Genomic DNA, 18,308 nt, shown 5'->3' with positions numbered 1-18,308 from the left:
TAAATTCATTCTGTGTCTGAAAGATTATCAAAATGTCTTTCTTTTAAATGTGACTGTGTATTATAAGTTTTATCTCTTCAGTAAGTTGCATGTGCTTTCCCAATAAAGATGAAATCATCTTAATCTTTTGCTATGTGTCCTTTTGCAGACTGAAAGAGATGTAAGTGTACGACAAAGAGCTGTAGATCTCCTGTACGCAATGTGTGACCGGAGCAATGCCCAACAGATTGTGGCTGAAATGCTGAATTACTTGGAGACTGCTGATTATTCTATTAGAGAAGAAATTGTGAGATATTTGTGTTTCCTTATTTTTTTCATAGCTGGCTTTGGCAGCTTATGTATTATTTATTGATTGGGATGCTGGATAGTCTGTGATAGAGATTCTTTTTCATAGTGGTTTAAAAAAAAGCAACAAAGAAAAAAACCAACAACTCTCCCTAAGTTTGTAGGCTTAATAGCAAAGAATGTTCTTCATTTAGGTTAAACTAATGGGAGAGGGGAAAAAAAACCCCACAACCTTGGAATCCAGGAATTTTAAAAACTAGTCTTTGTCTCGGGGCATTGCATGTAGAAAGTGAAGTGAATTTTATCAAGGCTTGAGGAAATACAATCTCTGGTTCTGAGGGTTGTGTCCTACTCTAGTTGTTTAATAGCTTCAAAAATTAGTGTGATAAATACTTATTTGTAGGTAGAACTTCATACTGTGTATACTGTGAGAATGTTCTCTTAGTCCAAGGATTCCCAAAACCAGTACCTTATAATCAGGTAAAAGACAGGCATGGTATCGGTCTCCTTCCTTCCAGCAGGAAAAAAAACCAGCCACCTTAGCATGGTAGCCAAAACCTGTGCTTATGGTAGTCATTTAGCTTAGTTAGGTGCCAAAGTTTCTTGGTCAGAAAAGTTAACATAGAATACAGTGTTAGGTGATTTACCTCTTGTACTGTCTTGTTGCCATGGGCAATCTACCCTGACTTGGCAGATAGTGTGAATGTCATTCTCTTAATTTAGTACTCCTGAAAGAATGTCAGTATAAATACAACTGATAACAAATTATGTGGAGGTCTCTTCATATGCTGATTGTTTGCTTCAGGATCTAGGGATCAGTATGACCTGAAAAAGTCAGGTATGTGTTGGTGACTCTGATCTGTCTCTGTTGACTTGAGTTTCCCCTTTTTTCTTTTTTTTAAGAGGTGTCCAGTTTCCTACTTGGTCCTGTCTTGGTGATGGTTTAGATGGTATATTTATAGCGAACAAAAAATGTTCAATAAATTGCTCTTGATTGCTTAGCTACACAGTTGAAAGCCACACGTGCAACATATTCAAATGCATTACAGGGAGAGCATTGTGTACCTGACAACTGGTGTGTTCTGGCACAGAATTCAATGTTCAGCTGTCACTTTAGCTGTGGGGGCATCTGAAACAGGCTTCTGTGCTACCATGGGGTATCACTAGGTGTGTGTATGAAAGTGAATCTTGATACACAGCTTATAGTAGAAGCTAGTCAGCCTTCTCTATTCTCTTACCTTTGTTCAGGTTCTGAAAGTTGCAATTCTAGCTGAAAAGTATGCAGTGGATTATACCTGGTATGTGGACACAATCCTGAATCTGATTCGCATTGCTGGTGACTATGTCAGTGAAGAAGTGTGGTATCGAGTTATTCAGATTGTCATCAACAGGGATGATGTTCAAGGGTATGCAGCAAAGACTGTTTTTGAGGTGAGAATAACTGTTTTCATTTCAATTTCAAAATGAGGTAGGAATTAAGTAAACACCACATCATCTAGCAGATTTGTGTGCTTCCCCACGTTGGGGAGGAGTTAAAATAAGATCCTGAATATTTCAATAAAATGCTGCTGTAGCTTTCTGTAAAACTAGCGTCATAGATTTTCAGAGTCAGAAGACTGTATTAAAAGTTGAGGAGAAGCTTCTCCGGCTTAAGTAATGTAGAATACACCTGGTACTGTTTTGGTGAAGAAGGGCAGGGTAGGTTATGCTGGTTTTTTATTATTTTGGTGGATGGCATTGAATGGATGTCTTAGTAAGGGAATTGCATTACCTGGAAAATTACTAAAATGTAGTAAAAACAGAAGGCTTTTACAGGGTGGCTTGCTTTTTGGTTTTGAGTTTTCTGCATGCGGGAATCCAAAACACAATAATTCCTTGATGATCCTTCTGGAAGCATGTATCCATCCATTCTGATAAAACTGGAATTTGAGCTATTAAAGGAGAACACTTCCAAGTGTCTATCCTTGTTGCTCTGACTGGATTCTTCATATGGGCATTCCACTTTTTTTATTTCCTTTCCTCAATGTTGAAATTGACTTTCAGAACTCATCCCTGCTATGTTTTTCTTTGTGCTCAATAAAGACAGTATTTATATCCTGGACAACTTCAACACATTCTTGCAAGGTTTAAATTAAGTATATTAATATCTTTCTGACACCTCTAAAGTTGTAAGGGGAAACCTAAGCAGCTGTGTTTATCCTCGGAAGTCCACAGTGTTGCTAGGTGGGCCTAAGAGAATTCTTAAGCAAGTAATACTTATATTCTTACATAAAGTCATACCACTTATCATGCTTTTCTCATAAGTGCTCTGTAGTGTCTAGACCTATGGTCTGCTCTTACAGGAAAGTAGACTAGGAAACCGCTCATGGAAGTGACAGAAAAGATCTTGTTTTGATACACTGCTGATCAATGACTATTTAATGTGTTCTTACAGGCCCTTCAAGCTCCGGCATGCCATGAGAATCTTGTAAAAGTAGGTGGCTACATCTTGGGAGAATTTGGAAATCTGATAGCAGGTGATCCAAGATCAAGGTAAAACACCTTCTAAAATATTGAAGTAGTAACACTTTCTGTAAAGAATCTAATGTCTATTTAATACTCCTAAAGGACAGTTAACAAATGATTCAGCTCTTGCTAGTAATGCATTAAGAATGATCATGTCTACAAGAACTGATATAAATTCTTTTTCTTCCTGTCTTTTAAGTCCCCTCATCCAGTTCAACTTGCTACATTCCAAGTTTCATCTGTGTAGTGTTCCTACCCGAGCTCTGCTCCTGTCTACCTACATCAAGTTTGTGAACCTGTTTCCAGAAATCAAAACCACAATTCAAGACGTATTGCGCAGTGACAGTCAGTTAAAGAATGCTGATGTTGAGCTGCAGCAGAGAGCTGTTGAGTATTTGAGGCTCAGTACTATTGCCAGTACTGATATATTGGTAGGTATAAAGATCATTGTTTTTATTGTGTGGAACTCTGTAGCTGTGTCTTCTGTCAACAAGTAAATTCCACTAAACCTTACCTGACTGCTCAGAAGTCTTAAAGAAGGATTAAGGATCCACAATGTGGGCACTTATTCTTTTAGTCTGCCTAACTCAGCTACAGTCACCTTTGATTTAGAGCTAAAATCCAAGTTGTTATTGTTTTAGTGGTACAAATGACCATTAAAAGATGCTGATCTGGAGCTGAGAAGCCAGTGAAAGCTGGCATAGTACAGGGTCCCACAGCATTCAGATACCAAAAGGCTAGTTCTTTGTTCTGAGAACTTACTTGATGGTGGGCAGGAAACTTGTAATTCTGCTGATTTTGTTTTTTTTTAATTTAATTTTATGTTTTTCTGTCTCTAGAAGTTCACAGAGTTTTAACCTGATACTCAGATCTGGCCAGAGCATGGCACACATAGTCTTGACAGCTAATAAATGCTTCGATCTGACTAGACTTTGGGGAATCTTCTGTGGTTTCAGTCTAGATCTGTTTGACATAAGGACCTGATGTGATCTAATTTCTTTTTTTTTTTTTTTTTTTTTTTTTTTTTTTTTTTTTTTTTTTTTTTTAATTCAACAATACTGTACCATAGAATCGATATGCTCCTGTTCTTTTGAATAACTGCTTTGGGAGGACTTAAAGTTTTAATTTTTAATTTTTTTTATTTTTAAATAAAAAGCAAGTCTATTCCATCACCGTACAATAAACTGCATTGTCACTTCCTGTGTGGATAATTACTTCTGCTTTTGCCTCATGCAATCTGTAAGGGTGTATTTCTTCAAAGAAGCTGGTTTGACTTTTTCTGTAAGTTTAGCTAATAATTTTTTTCTGTGGTAAGGCTACGGTGCTGGAAGAAATGCCTCCCTTTCCAGAGAGGGAATCTTCTATTTTGGCTAAACTCAAGAAGAAGAAAGGCCCAGGCACAGTTACTGACCTGGAAGAGATCAAAAAGGAGAGGAGCTCCGATATGAATGGAAGTGCTGAACCCACCTCTGTCAATGCCAGTGCTGTTGTGAGTTTAAAAGCTGTTACTTCACTAATTTAGACAGCCTGAGAAAATAATGTTTTCCTTAAAGTGGCTTCTTGGGGTTTGAAACTATGGGTATTTGCTGTAAAGTAGCAGGGGCACATACAGTTTCTTTCCCCCAACTGCATGCTTGGATGCAGTTTTTCTCTGGAAATCTTATGTAAATGGGGACAAACTATCTAAAAAGAATCCCTTTTATGTTGTTACTTTGAAAAATATTCCTGTAAACTTAGAAATGGGAGTTTTCTTGCTGGTGAAATTGCAGTGAATTTGAGATGATAAAATTAACATATTTCAAAGGAATAATGACTTGAATTTCAATATATCAGCTGCTGTTCTGCTTTGTCTAACATGGTACGTATTTTGCCCTTTGTTTTGGATTGTTACTGTTTTTACTAGAAGTGGATGACACTTGACTTAAGACAGATGTCCTTAAAACAATATAATGTTGTTACTGTTTATTTGACAGTAGTATTTGAGTTCAGTTATGGTAGACAAGGCCACAGTCTTGTTTCTTCTGAGCTGAAAGTTCTCATTGTATTGTCAGTTAAAGCTGGGAGGATGAATTGTTTCCATAATGTAATACTTGTTTCTGGTTTTAATGACTAGCATAGCTTGTAATTACATTTGAGAGGCAGTAGTATACCTGAGAGGAGGAAACACTGTAGCACACTCTCTGCCCAGATTGTTGAAGTGCAATCCTTTAACTCTTAGTCATTACATTATGTAAGAGTAGATGTTCCAAGTGCAAACTCTTTGAATGGACCGAAATACCTTTCCAGCAGAAAACTTGCCAAGTTTCCTTTGCGTGCCAAATTGACTGAGGTGACTGGCAGTTAAAATTGCATTATGCTTTATAAGCTTCAGTTTATGGGTTGCAGCCATGTAAGAAACTCTGTTCTGTTACTGTCATCAGTGGTTTTGGTGTGACCCTGGCTTAAATGCCAAGAATATGTTCCAAATTGAAATCCCAGCTGTTTGTTTTCAGTATTTCTTACCAACTGGCTTCTGAAATACTTTTTGCCAGGGAATTTTTCATTTACTGCATCAAATTCAATTTTTGGAGTATATGATAACTTTGAGTTTGTTTACAAAACCAAAATTTCAGGCTCAATCCAAATGCATCTCATGACTCATCTTGAGTGTATATGGAGTATTGTAGGCAGCTAATGTCTAATACATGAAGATTTTATTTAGCAGTCTATACTTTGTTCTTGCATGTGACATGGGGACATATGTGCAGCCGCTGTTGCACGATTCTGTGTCCTGGCTACCTGATTTGTTGTATTTGAGGAAAAAAAAAACCTTCAAAGGTCATACCTCTTCCTTTAGTGTTTGCAGCTTGAACTAGCTACAGGCTCTGCTTTTTTGCTGGTTAGGTCTTACATGGTTTCTAAGGTTTGCCAAGCTTCAAAAACCCCGGACTAAACTGATAGTCAATTTTAAAGATGCTGTGATGTTTTAATTTAGGTTTGTGTAAAAGCTACTGTATTTCTTCCTGGATTCTTCTTCATGAAAGAAAAGCAGTACATTTGAATTTTGTTCCCTACAGTACTTAATTTCCCTTGAAACTAAGAGGTGAGAAGAGAGAGGGAAAAAGTGTCATCTTTCTTCTGCAGAATCAGATTCCAGACAGATTAATTTTGTTTTTTTATGTAATGGTTGGATGGACATATGACTCTCTTCAACAGAAAAAAACCCCCACATCTGTTAATGAGCTTAAGTTGAAATGCAAGGTGATAGCTGCATTCATGAGGCCTACTACGTCCATTCAAAGCTCGATTTGCGGTGGGGAGAGACACTTTGCCATCGCTTAATTGTCTGTGCAAAAGAGACAGCTTTGTTTTAGTTTTGCTGTAGTGTAACACCAAAGTGTCTTGTCTTCCCTAGTCTACTCCTTCTCCATCTGCGGATCTGCTGGGTCTGGGTGCTGCCCCTCTCACCAATTCAGCTCCCCCACCGTCCTCTAGTGGTAGCCTGCTGGTGGATGTATTTTCAGATTCAGCTTCTGCAGTTGCACCTCTTGCTCCTGGTTCTGATGACAACTTTGCGAGGTAATTAAGTCACCCTGTAAGGAATCTGAAGAAGAATTTGTCTCTTAAAACAGGATTAGAGAAAAAAAAATACAATAATTTCCAGTTTTGTTCCAGCTTATGGAATGCATTCCTGGGTGGTAGTAGCACAGCAAAAGAGGTGTTCTTGAACACTGTGCTGAATGTGCTATCTTTATTGAATACTTCTGTTCATGGAAAAACTGAGTCTGTAGTAATCAACCTGAGGTTATTAGCCACACAGAATTGCCTAGTTTTCATGCTGGTTTTGCTTCTTAAACTAAGCTGCTTGTGCATCTCAATACATACTGAATTTGGGAGTTATCTGGCCTGATATGAATTCGTTTATTCTTCTCTTATTTCCATAAAGTATTCTTGTGTCTCTCCACTTACGGCAATCTGATAATGGAACAATGAGATGGATTATATCCAGAGATACTGGTTCTCAGAATTTCAAGATACACTTAAATTGTTCTGCTACTGTCTGACAAACAGGTGTGAAAAGGGGAAAAAAACAAGTGTTTTGTTTTTTTTTTTTTTTTTTTTTGGTATTTGATACAAATATCTTCCTAGTTACATTACCAAGTGTAGTGTAGGTGCATTGTGTTCTTAATTTTGTTAATATTCAAAGCCACTGTGGCTACACTCAAAAATTATTTGGCTAAAATTTTGGAAATAAATAGTATAAAATCATAGAATGCCTTTTAAAAGTCTCTCTTTTTGGCCAAAGAATGTGTTACTATTGTCAAGGACCAAATTTTAAATGATGGCATGACAGATTTACAATGCATCTTAATATAAAAGATGTAATTAGTGAAACTAATCTGCCTGGATCATTGAGACTTTCATCAAAATTTTATACTAGGCAATGCATTATTGTAGGTTTGCAGTGATTGGAACTTGATCCTGTGTTTTCCTTGAAAGTCAATAAGTGATATTTAATCATGCTATACAATTCCAAGATTTCAAGAAGCTACACAATCTTGTTAGAGGTTTTTGGTTTTTTTCCTCTTTTAAAGAAACCAATGCTAGTAGCTTCATAAGCAAAAGTTACCTAAAAAGAGTTTTCTCTTTCTGCAGAAGAAAGTATAGCATTGCCCAACCCCTTGGTCTGTCTGTAGATGATGAAATGCTTCTCTAGTGATACTGAGAAGTTGCCTTTTACAGTTTCCTGCCTCTTTTTAGTGCTGTTGTCACTTTTGTTTCTAATCTGATACTTGGGGTAAGTCATTCTCTGTGTGCCCGTATACCCTTGCCTACACTTAATACGTGCGTGTTTTTAAGAACAGATTGTGCAGCTGTAATTAGAAGTGCCACTAAGGTTGGTGAGGCCTCTGCTTCAAAGAACACCTTTTTAGTAGTTAATGTACATCTCCCTTTATGGTTTTGAACTAAAAGTTTTCTGCTGTCACAATTAAACACCTGAAAGGAGTTGGTTCTTTAAGAGGTATAAATTTAAGCCACTGAACGCCTTCAACTGTCTCCTGTCTTGGGGAAGAATTGCTGGTTCCTGACAATCAGGGAGGGGTGGGGTGGGGGAGAGAAGTGGGGAAAACATTGCCTAATGCCTAAAACCTTTCTAGGTGTACTGAGCTAGGGCAGCTAATAAATTTTTCATGCATTAAACTCAGCACTGCCATTTTTGAGGAAGGAGGTAAAAGAAATAACTAAGCACTAAGCTGTCTTTACTAACTCCTGCTGTCTCTGTCGCTACTGCCTTTCTTCCTTTGTGCTGCCTGAACTAGCCCTGACCTGGCTTCATCTGAGGTAGTTTCTGAGGAACCAGCTGATACTGTGCATGATGCTGATGAGCTTTTTCACAAGTAAGCAATACTAAAACCTTGCAAGGCTGGGCAACTTCCAGATTATAGTTATAAAGCAAAACTCTATTGTGCATTAACTTAATACCAGCAAAACTAGAGAAACATGTACTGTCAGACTTGTGACTAGAATACCTCTGTAGATGCTGTGGATTTTATGACAAGTTTGTGAATACACAGGTTAGAGTTGCCTTTATGAGTCAGTGCTATCACACACTGCTCTAAAATGAGGCGATGTCACTTGTAGATTAAATTTTGCAACTATTCACAAATAAAGGAAAACCATGAAAGAGTAAATTGTCAAAAGTACTGATACTTGGGAGTATGTTTTAAGTGCCTTGTATGCGAAAGGCTGATGTTTGCTGACCACCTCTTCTACTTTTAAGTGAAGGGTGACAGAAAGGACTGAAATCACTGTAGAATGGGCTTCCTCTCTCAAAATGGAAAAAATAAAATACAGCTCTCAGTTGACTTATGTGATACGGAACTGATAAAACAAGGGATTCTTTTTTCTTTCAGGTTTAAACAGTCAAAGCCTCAAACTTTTCAATTCTACACCAACCTAATGAGTTTCAGAAGTTGTCAAGAATATGCATAAGAAAAATCCTAGTCTGTTGCCTGGTCCTTTATAGACAATGTGTGTGTGTGTGTGTGTGTGTGTGTGTGTGTGTGTGTAGCACATTGTGGCTTCCTCTGTAGTTTCTCAGACATCCTATCAAATAAAAATTTCAGTTCTTTTAGTGTCTTACAAGTGGTGGTTTTGGTTGTAAAATTGTCTTTTCTAACTCTGCAGTTTTCTGCAAAGACCTCTCTCACAGACGTATGCACTCTAGGTTAACCACAATCTTCATCCTCTGTGTAAACCCTGAATTTTGTGGTTCTAAGTATTATTTAATATAACTCAATTTAAAACATGTTTTTCTCTCTTCCCCTAGGTTTGTGTGTAAAAATAATGGAGTCTTATTTGAAAATCAGTTGCTACAAATTGGATTGAAGTCTGAATTTCGACAGAACCTGGGTAAGATCTTTCAGGCCAAGTGGTTAGCTGTCTGCATTATCAACTCCAATGCCAGCACAATGTTATGGATGTGATTTACTTTTCATCTGCTTAAGAGGGAAATGTGATTTTTAGGCCTAACCTGTATTAGGATATTCACTGTTTGTGTGCCTCTGGCTTCTGTGTGGGTTCGTGTTTCCTTAAACTTATGGGTTGTTTTGGTAGCTGAGATGAACTGGGAGTGTTAAGTGGTACTGTAAGCTCCAGCTCTTGCTGCCTCTTTGTAAGACTGGTCAGCCAGGGTTATAAAGGACCGTTCTCCTCAATTTTTATATCTTACAGTATAGCTTATTGTAATAATAATACATTTCAGATATGTCTGTCATAATACATTAATGCACAAGGTACTGAAAACATTTAGGAAAGAGCTAGGAATCAGACACAGACCAGCACTGGGATTGCTTGCTTCTGCCTTCTACATCACTTTTGGCATCATAACCATTTCTTTACATAAAAAGTAATGTTCTCTGAAAGACTTCCACGGATTCTTTAACTGTCTGTGTGACAGCTACTGTGGGAGAAGTTGCATGGTTTGCTTTAATCTGTTATTTTATTTTGAACTGTGAATATGTTGGTAAGATAAACCATGTAAATCATGCTTTGTTTTTAAAAGTTGCTTTAAAGAAAGGTAGAAAGATATTAGATAATTGAGGCACATATAGTTTAATATGATTATATGCGATGTACCTAAAAATTCTGATGTCTTTTATTCTTTTCTTTTTAGGACGTATGTTCATATTCTATGGTAATAAGACATCAACACAGTTCTTGAATTTTACTCCAACAGTAATCTGCTCAGATGACCTACAGTCAAATATCCTTAAATAAAGTAGCATGTGTTTTCTTATTTGGGTTTTGTGTTTTATGTCACACAAAATTATAGTAAAGCTGCTGGATCAAGGCATGGTGTTCTTGAATATGAAGAAATGAGAAACTTGCTGATAACTTTCTAAAGTTCTTGGAGAAAGAACAGGCCTTGAGCAGAGAGGGAACATTCTCTCCTTAAAGCTCTGGTTACAAACACAAACTTACTGTTGAAATAAGGAGAAATTTGGCTGAATAAAGACGTAAAGTAACTGTAGCTTTCGCCACTGTCATGAAGTAGCAGGAGTATAGATGTGGCATCCTTCAAGTCCTGTGTTAGCAGATAACCTCAGATGAGATGGAGATAGAGGAATACATGTGCACAAAGATGGTGATATAAAATAAGCTCTTAATTTACAGTTCATCCTTAACACTTGGTATTGCGAATTTAGGATTTCTGGGAGACTGTGTAATAAAGCTTGTTTGACTCAAAGCATCACTGTGATGTTCACATCCAGTGGTGTCTATTGTGAAGTCTGTTCGTGCCTTCATATCTTTTTGAGGGTACCTTTCTTTAAGAGTATCCAAATAACTGAGAATTGTGGGGGGTTATTGCTTCTAGGTGTGTCAGTATGAAAATATCCCAACTTGCTGTACAAGAATTGGCCTTTGAATATTCAGTAGCATATAGAGAATGAGTGAATGATGCTAATTCCTCATGTAGCTTATTGAAGGATTTGCTTTTTTAATATAAACGTTACCAATTCATTGATCAGTTTCCTTAAGCAGTTCTTTATGCCTGAATCTTCAAACAAAACCTGTTGACCCCACTGTGGATGGAGGTGCACAGGTTCAGCAGGTTGTAAACATCGAATGTGTGTCAGACTTTATGGAAGCTCCAATCCTGAACATTCAATTCAGGTAAAACATAGGATTCCAATGTTAGTGAATTAATTGGATGAAAGATGTTGAATTTGTCCTGGTCCTATGACTGGTGTAGAATAAGGACACGTTGATCAAACCAAACTTTAAGTTACTAGGTAAGATAGGGAATCCACCTGGAACAATGTGATTTACTAATCAAGAAGCAGCTGCTGGTAAAATGTCTCCATGACTTCTCTTTCCACTATCTGTATGAAACAGCAGTCTTCCTGTTTGCTTAAGAAATCTTGATAGGAATATACTTAGTAACTTCTCCCTTCTGGAAACCAAGAACATTTCTGCAAACAGCATGGACTGGAAATGCATGCAGTCCAAACCAGAATCTTGTTACGTCCACTCACATCAGCCTTTAGGAAATTCTGATTTCTGGGCTACATTCTGATGTTCTAGTCTAAACCAATTATTCCTGTTATGTTTTCACAGGGATATATTTTCACACCTTTGATGAGGGCTATCTAGAAGGATAACAACCTATGTTGAGACTGAGAGATCCTTATTAGAAGTTCTGCCAATTCATTTTCATTTGCCATTTAAGCAAAGCAAATAAATTTGTTTAACAGTGGATTAAAACTGTATCTTAGAAATAAAATCTGTGAACTTCAGATAACGCTAATCATGCACAATTGCTTCGTTGATTTAGGCTGAGACTGCTGGCACTGTGCTTCATACAGTGTTCTTTCTGTTCCATATGCAGGTATGGAGGAACATTTCAAAATCTTTCAGTAAAATTACCCATCACACTGAATAAATTTTTCCAGCCGACAGAGATGTCTTCTCAAGACTTTTTTCAGCGTTGGAAGCAACTGAGCAAGTAAGACTTTGTCTGTGTTTGGGCTTGGGACTCTTGTGGTGGGCCAAGAGAAGAAAAAGGTTATACTGTGAATGTAGCTGGTGCAGTGCCTCATCTCATACTTAATCTTGTGACTTATAAACTCTCCCAGTATAATCCGTTGCTGTTGAACAGTGCTGTACACAATACGTGTGTTACACCATATATTCATCTTGCCTTGTCTTGCAGTCCGAAACAAGAAGTACAGAATATCTTTAAAGCAAAACACCCAATGGATGCAGAGATCACAAAAGCAAAGGTGGGTGTTGTGTGGTATTTTTGATTCAGAGTATAAGGGTAGCAGTATAAACAAACTTTCTTTGTCTTGGTTTACATGGGAATTGGATTGTCCTGTTAAAGTTTGAGTCCATGTTGTGTAAGAGACCCTTGTCAGTGCCGGGTTGAGTAGACTGTTTCTCAGTGTGGCTTGAATTAGATGTAGTCCTCAGTAGCAGCTGGAAACTTGAAAGTATTTAAGAAAACACTAATTCAGTGCTTAAACCTGAATTGAAAGATACTTCAGGCTTTAATTTATACTAGTTACTAGTTAGAAAAGAAAAAAAAAGTGACCTTTTATAGAACTGGCTGCCTTAGGCAAAACAGAAGTGACTGGTGTAAGACAGGAGTGGCTTTATCAAAACCAGGAGATCTGACTTATTTCTCAGTTGTTTTTGAGAACCTCTTTTTCAGGAGCATTATCAGGGTCACTCTGTCACTTCAAAAATTTGTTTTAATAAAATTGATATGGGATAATCCTTTAATGTCTTGAACATGTCAAATAAAAATTAGTCTCCTACTTGTTTTGCTAGGTGGTGGCTGTGCTTGGGTAGACTTAGTGTTGGTGTCCCATAGTCCCCACATGAAAATCTTCGGGATTTCTTTCACAGATAATTGGCTTTGGATCAGCCCTACTTGAGGAGGTAGATCCCAATCCTGCTAACTTTGTCGGTGCTGGTATCATACATACAAAAACTACTCAGATTGGATGCTTGCTGCGCCTTGAACCCAACCTCCAGGCACAGGTATCTGTTTAAGTATCTACAGCTTAAATACAGATTCTCATTTGAACTAAATATCTGTGTATATCTGAAACTCCTTAAGGTATTTATATAAAATCACTACTGCAATAGCTAATTGTGACTGCAGACTCCAACAAGAAATGAAATTGTAGCAGCTGGTCCTGGCCCAGTTTGGTAAGCTGCTTCTTCACAGCAATTCTCTTTCCTGTTGGAAGAGATCATTTTATTATTCCAGACAGTCCATGGAGTCTCATCTTCTCTTTAACGTTGGAAACATTAATGTTTCTGTTTTGTGCACCTTGGAAAGATGAAGTATAATTCCCTTTGCCATTTTAAATTACTAAAAGAATGATCGGCTAAAAGAGAAAACATAAGCAAATGAACACAATGTTAAAGAATATTTTTCCTCAAGCATTTTGATAGAGGTTTTATCAGAGTTAACTGAGGACTAAAAATAATTTTTGGGTGGTAAGTTTCCTGTTTTCTGAAGAAGTGGTGATAGAGAATCTTTAGACTTGTCCACAACATTTACTACTCTTAAAGAAAAATTTTGGACAACAACTTGCTCTTAAAGCCTGAAAATATGAGAGCAATGGTAACTCTTAACAAGGGTTTGAATATGTTCTCCAGCCTGTGGTTTGAAAAAGCTGTATTGCTCAGTGGCTGCTGCTTCTGAATGTTTTAACTTGAGGTCTTTTTTCTACCAAATCTAACAAAATGGGTAATAGATAACTGGTAGCTTTCACTAGTTGACTGTGCATTAATTTAATGCCAAACTGTTTAAAATGTAAATAATACTTATGTTCTTTTTCAGATGTATAGGCTCACACTACGAACAAGTAAAGAAGCTGTATCTCAGAGATTATGTGAATTGCTGTCAGAACAGTTTTAATATTAATCATGTCAGTTTTGGTTTTTCCATTTATATCACTGTCATCATACTGCAAATAAATGTCTTGTACATCACTGTCTGAGTACTGCAATGTTAACCAATACCAGCTCCCTGCCTTAATAGGACTTGACCCTTGTTTAAAATTAAGACTATAAAATGTACAGTACATGGAAGTGACTTTTTACATTAAAAATGGCTTTTAGTGTGTTACACAAAGGGTGGGAGGGCTGTCTTGTGCTCCTTTTTCTTGCAGAGGTCAGGCTTTTAACTTTGCTAAAGGAAATTCATTTAGACGTGGTAACCAAGGATTTCAACTGGAAATGGCTAGTAACATTCTGCCTTAGTGCCTTTAACAGGTACTTGCTCTGCTCCGAGTTGAAAGTAACCAACATAACGCTGCTCAGTAAGGTTAATTCAGATATTAATGTAGAGTCAAAACTTTGTAAAGTTGAACAAGTCTTGTACTGGGTGGAATGGCAGATTCCAAGATGTGTTTGAATTGGATTCAAGTGAGTGAACATTTATGTTGATTGTCATCAATCTTTGTATTTGAAAAATGCCACAGGACCAGAATTTTAGACTATTTATCTTGTAATCCTTTACTTCTTAATGTTTTCTGAACTTTGGAAAGTGGATTGAACACAAAAGCTATTCTTAAGCCTTCTGCTTATCTCAAGTACTGAGGTGAGCTTGTTTAGTAGGTGGTGAATGAGTACATGCTTGTTCATTGTTAGTCAAACTGAAGTTAAATATTCTGTTTTGTGTTTTTTCTGTTTCCCATCAGACTTAGCAAGTCATAGTCCTAATGATGTGATATAACTAACCGCAGAGTCTGGTATTGCACAAAAGGAGGAGTGAGAAGAAATGGGCCCTTGAAGGGCTGTAAGGCATGTAGTCTTAGATAAAAAGTGTAATTTTAAACTATTTTTTCCCCAGTGTAGAGTAATGTTAAAACTCGAGAGGTTGAATAACTGATATCTGAACAGTTTCCTGTCTGTCAGTGGTGGTAAAAATATCCAACATGGTGTAGAGACTTGTGTTGAGACCGAGAGTAGAAGGTCCAAAAACGCTCAGCTTTTGTAGTGGCTTTTATGACCAAATCCTTTGTAACTTGCTTTATGTCAGCAAACTCTTGGCAGCTTCTCTGCAGAAGTAAGTGGACGCAATTTTGGCTCATGCTGTTTAAGCCTTGAGGTGCAACAAAGGCTGCTAAAGCAAAGCAGGTGAGGTCATACAGTTAGAAACTGCGGGCAGTTGTCGGCGAGTACTGTAGGTCATGATGAACGAAATCAGCTACTGCTGATGTGAGAAGTGAACCTCAGATCAAGATTTCCTCAAGATTATTTAAAGGAAGCCTGGGACTGCTCTCTCACAACACACACAGCCAAGTATGCCCATGAAATAAAGGTTTTTAGTGATAGTGATGACATTGAAAACACATTTAAATGAGGCTCCTATCATGTTGCCCAGTGCACAGCAGGGGACAGGGATTCTACAAGATTGAGTGTGCCTTGCTTTTTTTTCTTCAGTGTTTTGAGTTAAATGATGGAACTGGGTGATTATAATTTGGTTTGGTTGAAGGCTAGTGATCATACTTGAGTGCAAGTGCAAAATGAAGAACAAAGGTTTGGCTGTGGTGTGTGGGTTTTGGGGATGGGGGTGTGGGGGGGTATTGTTTAGTTTTTCCAGAAGTTGCTGGTAACTGAATGTTACAACTGAAAACTTGGCTATAGTCATGGTCTTTCTGCAAAAGTTCTCTTGAACAATTGGCCTTTTTATGGCCTTTCAAATAGCTAATCAAGATTCTTTGATCACAAACATTGTCTTTGAAAATCTTCATGAGCAGTTCCTGCAGTCAGGATGGGCAGCTGGCAAAATACTAATTGTCCTTTGGATGCAGTGTGTCTCTATTAGTCCTGTTATCTTAACCGTGCTGTTGGCTGCTACATTACAAATCTGATGTGCTGAACTAAAGGGAGTCTTAGCAAAGACAGGGGAGGAGCTTATATTTCATTTTTCCAAATCCTGTTGTATATCTGTCCCCCTGAAAATGTTCTGTGCCCTCATTAAAGGACACCTTGAGACACTGCACTACTTTAGTTCACTTTGCTTTGGTTCAAGCTGTGCTAAAATGTGCATTAAAAATGTGCGAAGAAGGGGGGTGAGGGAAAGTGTCTTTTCAGTGGTGACTGTGTTAAGCTTATGACTGTTCACACTTTGTATTAAATGTCAGCTCAATGAAGCCATGAGCAGAAAAGTGAACAAATTCAGACAAATACTTGATTATTTTTTTGTGAATGATGGTTAACTTACCAAAGTGATGTATCCTGTCAAGCAGACAAGTAATTTCTGCAGTAAACAGTGTTATTGTTTTTAAGTACAGTATTTTCAGGCATTGACATGTGAAAATAACTGAATAGCAAAACAGGTAGCATATGTTCATTCTTGACCTACACTCCAGTATGTAACATTTATGGTGATTGTCTTATTTGTATAAAACAAAGTTCTGTCAAATTAAGTGGAGAATTTTCATATAGGAGACTATATATTAGACTATATTCATCAGAAGACCGTATTAAGACTAAATAAATGATTAGAACAGTAATCAAACTGTCATTTTTTTGTCTGGGCGCATGGAAGTGTAAAAAATACTTGCATGGAATGGTTGTTATGGAACATGAGTTTATGTGTAATAGTAAATTCTTTTCTGCAAACTACTGGTGGGTTGTGTTCAGTTGAGTCTGCAGATCTCTGCTTCCTCAGTGGATTTGTTTATGGCTTTTTTGTTGGTCTGTTTGGTCACATGTTACAAATACTCTGCTGTAAGGAAAAACAATGTAAAAATCTTTCTTCCTATAGTGTTTTAACAACAGTAAGTATATTAACAGTACATGCTGGTGTAGCATTACAAACTGGTGTAACAGTGGGGTATGGTTGAGGCTATGAAGCACACACCTGTATTACAGGCAGGACTTAGGAAAAAAAAAGTTGACATTGTGTAAAGTATCTAAACTGCTAAAAAAACTCACTCAAGCTTTAAATGTTGCTTCAGATTCTTAATACTTCTCTCAAACTTGCTAAAAAAAACCCCACCCAAAACCAAACCTGGGCACTGTGAGCTTTTGTGCATTCATACAATTTTTTCTTGAGAATACTCTCTGCTAGCAGCAAGTTGAAATTGCTTTTGATGAACTACCCGTGTCCTGTTAGACACACACGACCTTTGATTTTGTGCAGAGAAATGCCCTGCAAATTTTGGCTTAGTCTAAAAGCCACTACATGTCTGTGTTAATGATGTCTCTAGAAATGTCCCGCCACATGAAGGATCCATGTAGAAAGCTCACAATTAGCTTTTGACTCATGGAGCACCTTGCTTTGACAGCAGCTGTGTATGGGTGACAAGCACAGGGTTTCAAAGGAAAGGGAACGGGTCACCTCTGATCTCTCTTTCCCAGTGCAGTAATGGGCTGTTCCACAGGTCCTAGTTCAACGGTAGTGAACCTAATGGACTGTTTTCAGTTAAAATAATTGGTCAAATAATGACAAATAAGTTAGCAAATTCAATTCCTTCTACTTTATTTGAAAGTCAAACTTCTCTTATTGCACATTGTATAGGCCAGTTTTTAGCCACTGGTTAAATATCACCCTGAGCAATGCCAGACAGTCTCAATACATACTGAATTTGGGAGTTATCTGGCCTGATATGAATTCGTTTATTCTTCTCTTATTTCCATAAAGTCTGACACACATTCGATGTTTACAACCTGCTGAACCTGTGCACCTCCATCCACAGTGGGGTCAACAGGTTTTGTTTGAAGATTCAGGCATAAAGAACTGCTTAAGGAAACTGATCAATGAATTGGTAACGTTTATATTAAAAAAGCAAATCCTTCAATAAGCTACATGAGGAATTAGCATCATTCACTCATTCTCTATATGCTACTGAATATTCAAAGGCCAATTCTTGTACAGCAAGTTGGGATATTTTCATACTGACACACCTAGAAGCAATAACCCCCCACAATTCTCAGTTATTTGGATACTCTTAAAGAAAGGTACCCTCAAAAAGATATGAAGGCACGAACAGACTTCACAATAGACACCACTGGATGTGAACATCACAGTGATGCTTTGAGTCAAACAAGCTTTATTACACAGTCTCCCAGAAATCCTAAATTCGCAATACCAAGTGTTAAGGATGAACTGTAAATTAAGAGCTTATTTTATATCACCATCTTTGTGCACATGTATTCCTCTATCTCCATCTCATCTGAGGTTATCTGCTAACACAGGACTTGAAGGATGCCACATCTATACTCCTGCTACTTCATGACAGTGGCGAAAGCTACAGTTACTTTACGTCTTTATTCAGCCAAATTTCTCCTTATTTCAACAGTAACTTTGTGTTTGTAACCAGAGCTTTAAGGAGAGAATGTTCCCTCTCTGCTCAAGGCCTGTTCTTTCTCCAAGAACTTTAGAAAGTTATCAGCAAGTTTCTCATTTCTTCATATTCAAGAACACCATGCCTTGATCCAGCAGCTTTACTATAATTTTGTGTGACATAAAACACAAAACCCAAATAAGAAAACACATGCTACTT

General features: G+C 37.5%; 1 protein-coding gene across 4 annotated transcripts in view; it reads left to right on the top strand.

Moving 5' to 3' along the window:
* The window catches only part of AP2A2 (adaptor related protein complex 2 subunit alpha 2), a 44,284-nt gene extending 27,971 nt beyond the window's left edge, over positions 1 to 16,313 (top strand). For 2 of the 4 annotated variants that reach the window (XM_026850349.1, XM_026850348.1), the window contains exons 10-23: positions 149 to 286; positions 1,534 to 1,716; positions 2,720 to 2,817; positions 2,990 to 3,221; positions 4,106 to 4,279; positions 6,185 to 6,348; positions 8,091 to 8,168; positions 9,101 to 9,183; positions 9,947 to 10,036; positions 10,824 to 10,947; positions 11,663 to 11,779; positions 11,987 to 12,056; positions 12,685 to 12,819; positions 13,631 to 16,313. In XM_026850349.1, the coding sequence (XP_026706150.1) occupies positions 149 to 286; positions 1,534 to 1,716; positions 2,720 to 2,817; positions 2,990 to 3,221; positions 4,106 to 4,279; positions 6,185 to 6,348; positions 8,091 to 8,168; positions 9,101 to 9,183; positions 9,947 to 10,036; positions 10,824 to 10,947; positions 11,663 to 11,779; positions 11,987 to 12,056; positions 12,685 to 12,819; positions 13,631 to 13,708 (1,764 nt within the window). In that variant the 3' untranslated portion in view covers positions 13,709 to 16,313. The remainder of the gene's footprint in view (positions 1 to 148; positions 287 to 1,533; positions 1,717 to 2,719; positions 2,818 to 2,989; positions 3,222 to 4,105; positions 4,280 to 6,184; positions 6,349 to 8,090; positions 8,169 to 9,100; positions 9,184 to 9,946; positions 10,037 to 10,823; positions 10,948 to 11,662; positions 11,780 to 11,986; positions 12,057 to 12,684; positions 12,820 to 13,630) is intronic. The other 2 variants (XM_026850351.1, XM_026850350.1) reach the window with 1 other exon arrangement.
* Positions 16,314 to 18,308: the final 1,995 nt, after the last annotated feature.

The sequence above is a fragment of the Athene cunicularia genome (genome assembly GCF_003259725.1).
Source record: "Athene cunicularia isolate RWA chromosome 5 unlocalized genomic scaffold, athCun1 chr5_part2, whole genome shotgun sequence".
In the NCBI taxonomy this organism is placed as follows: Eukaryota; Metazoa; Chordata; class Aves; order Strigiformes; family Strigidae; genus Athene; species Athene cunicularia.
Note: the sequence above shows the minus strand (reverse complement) of the source record. Positions and strands in the feature narration are given on the sequence as shown.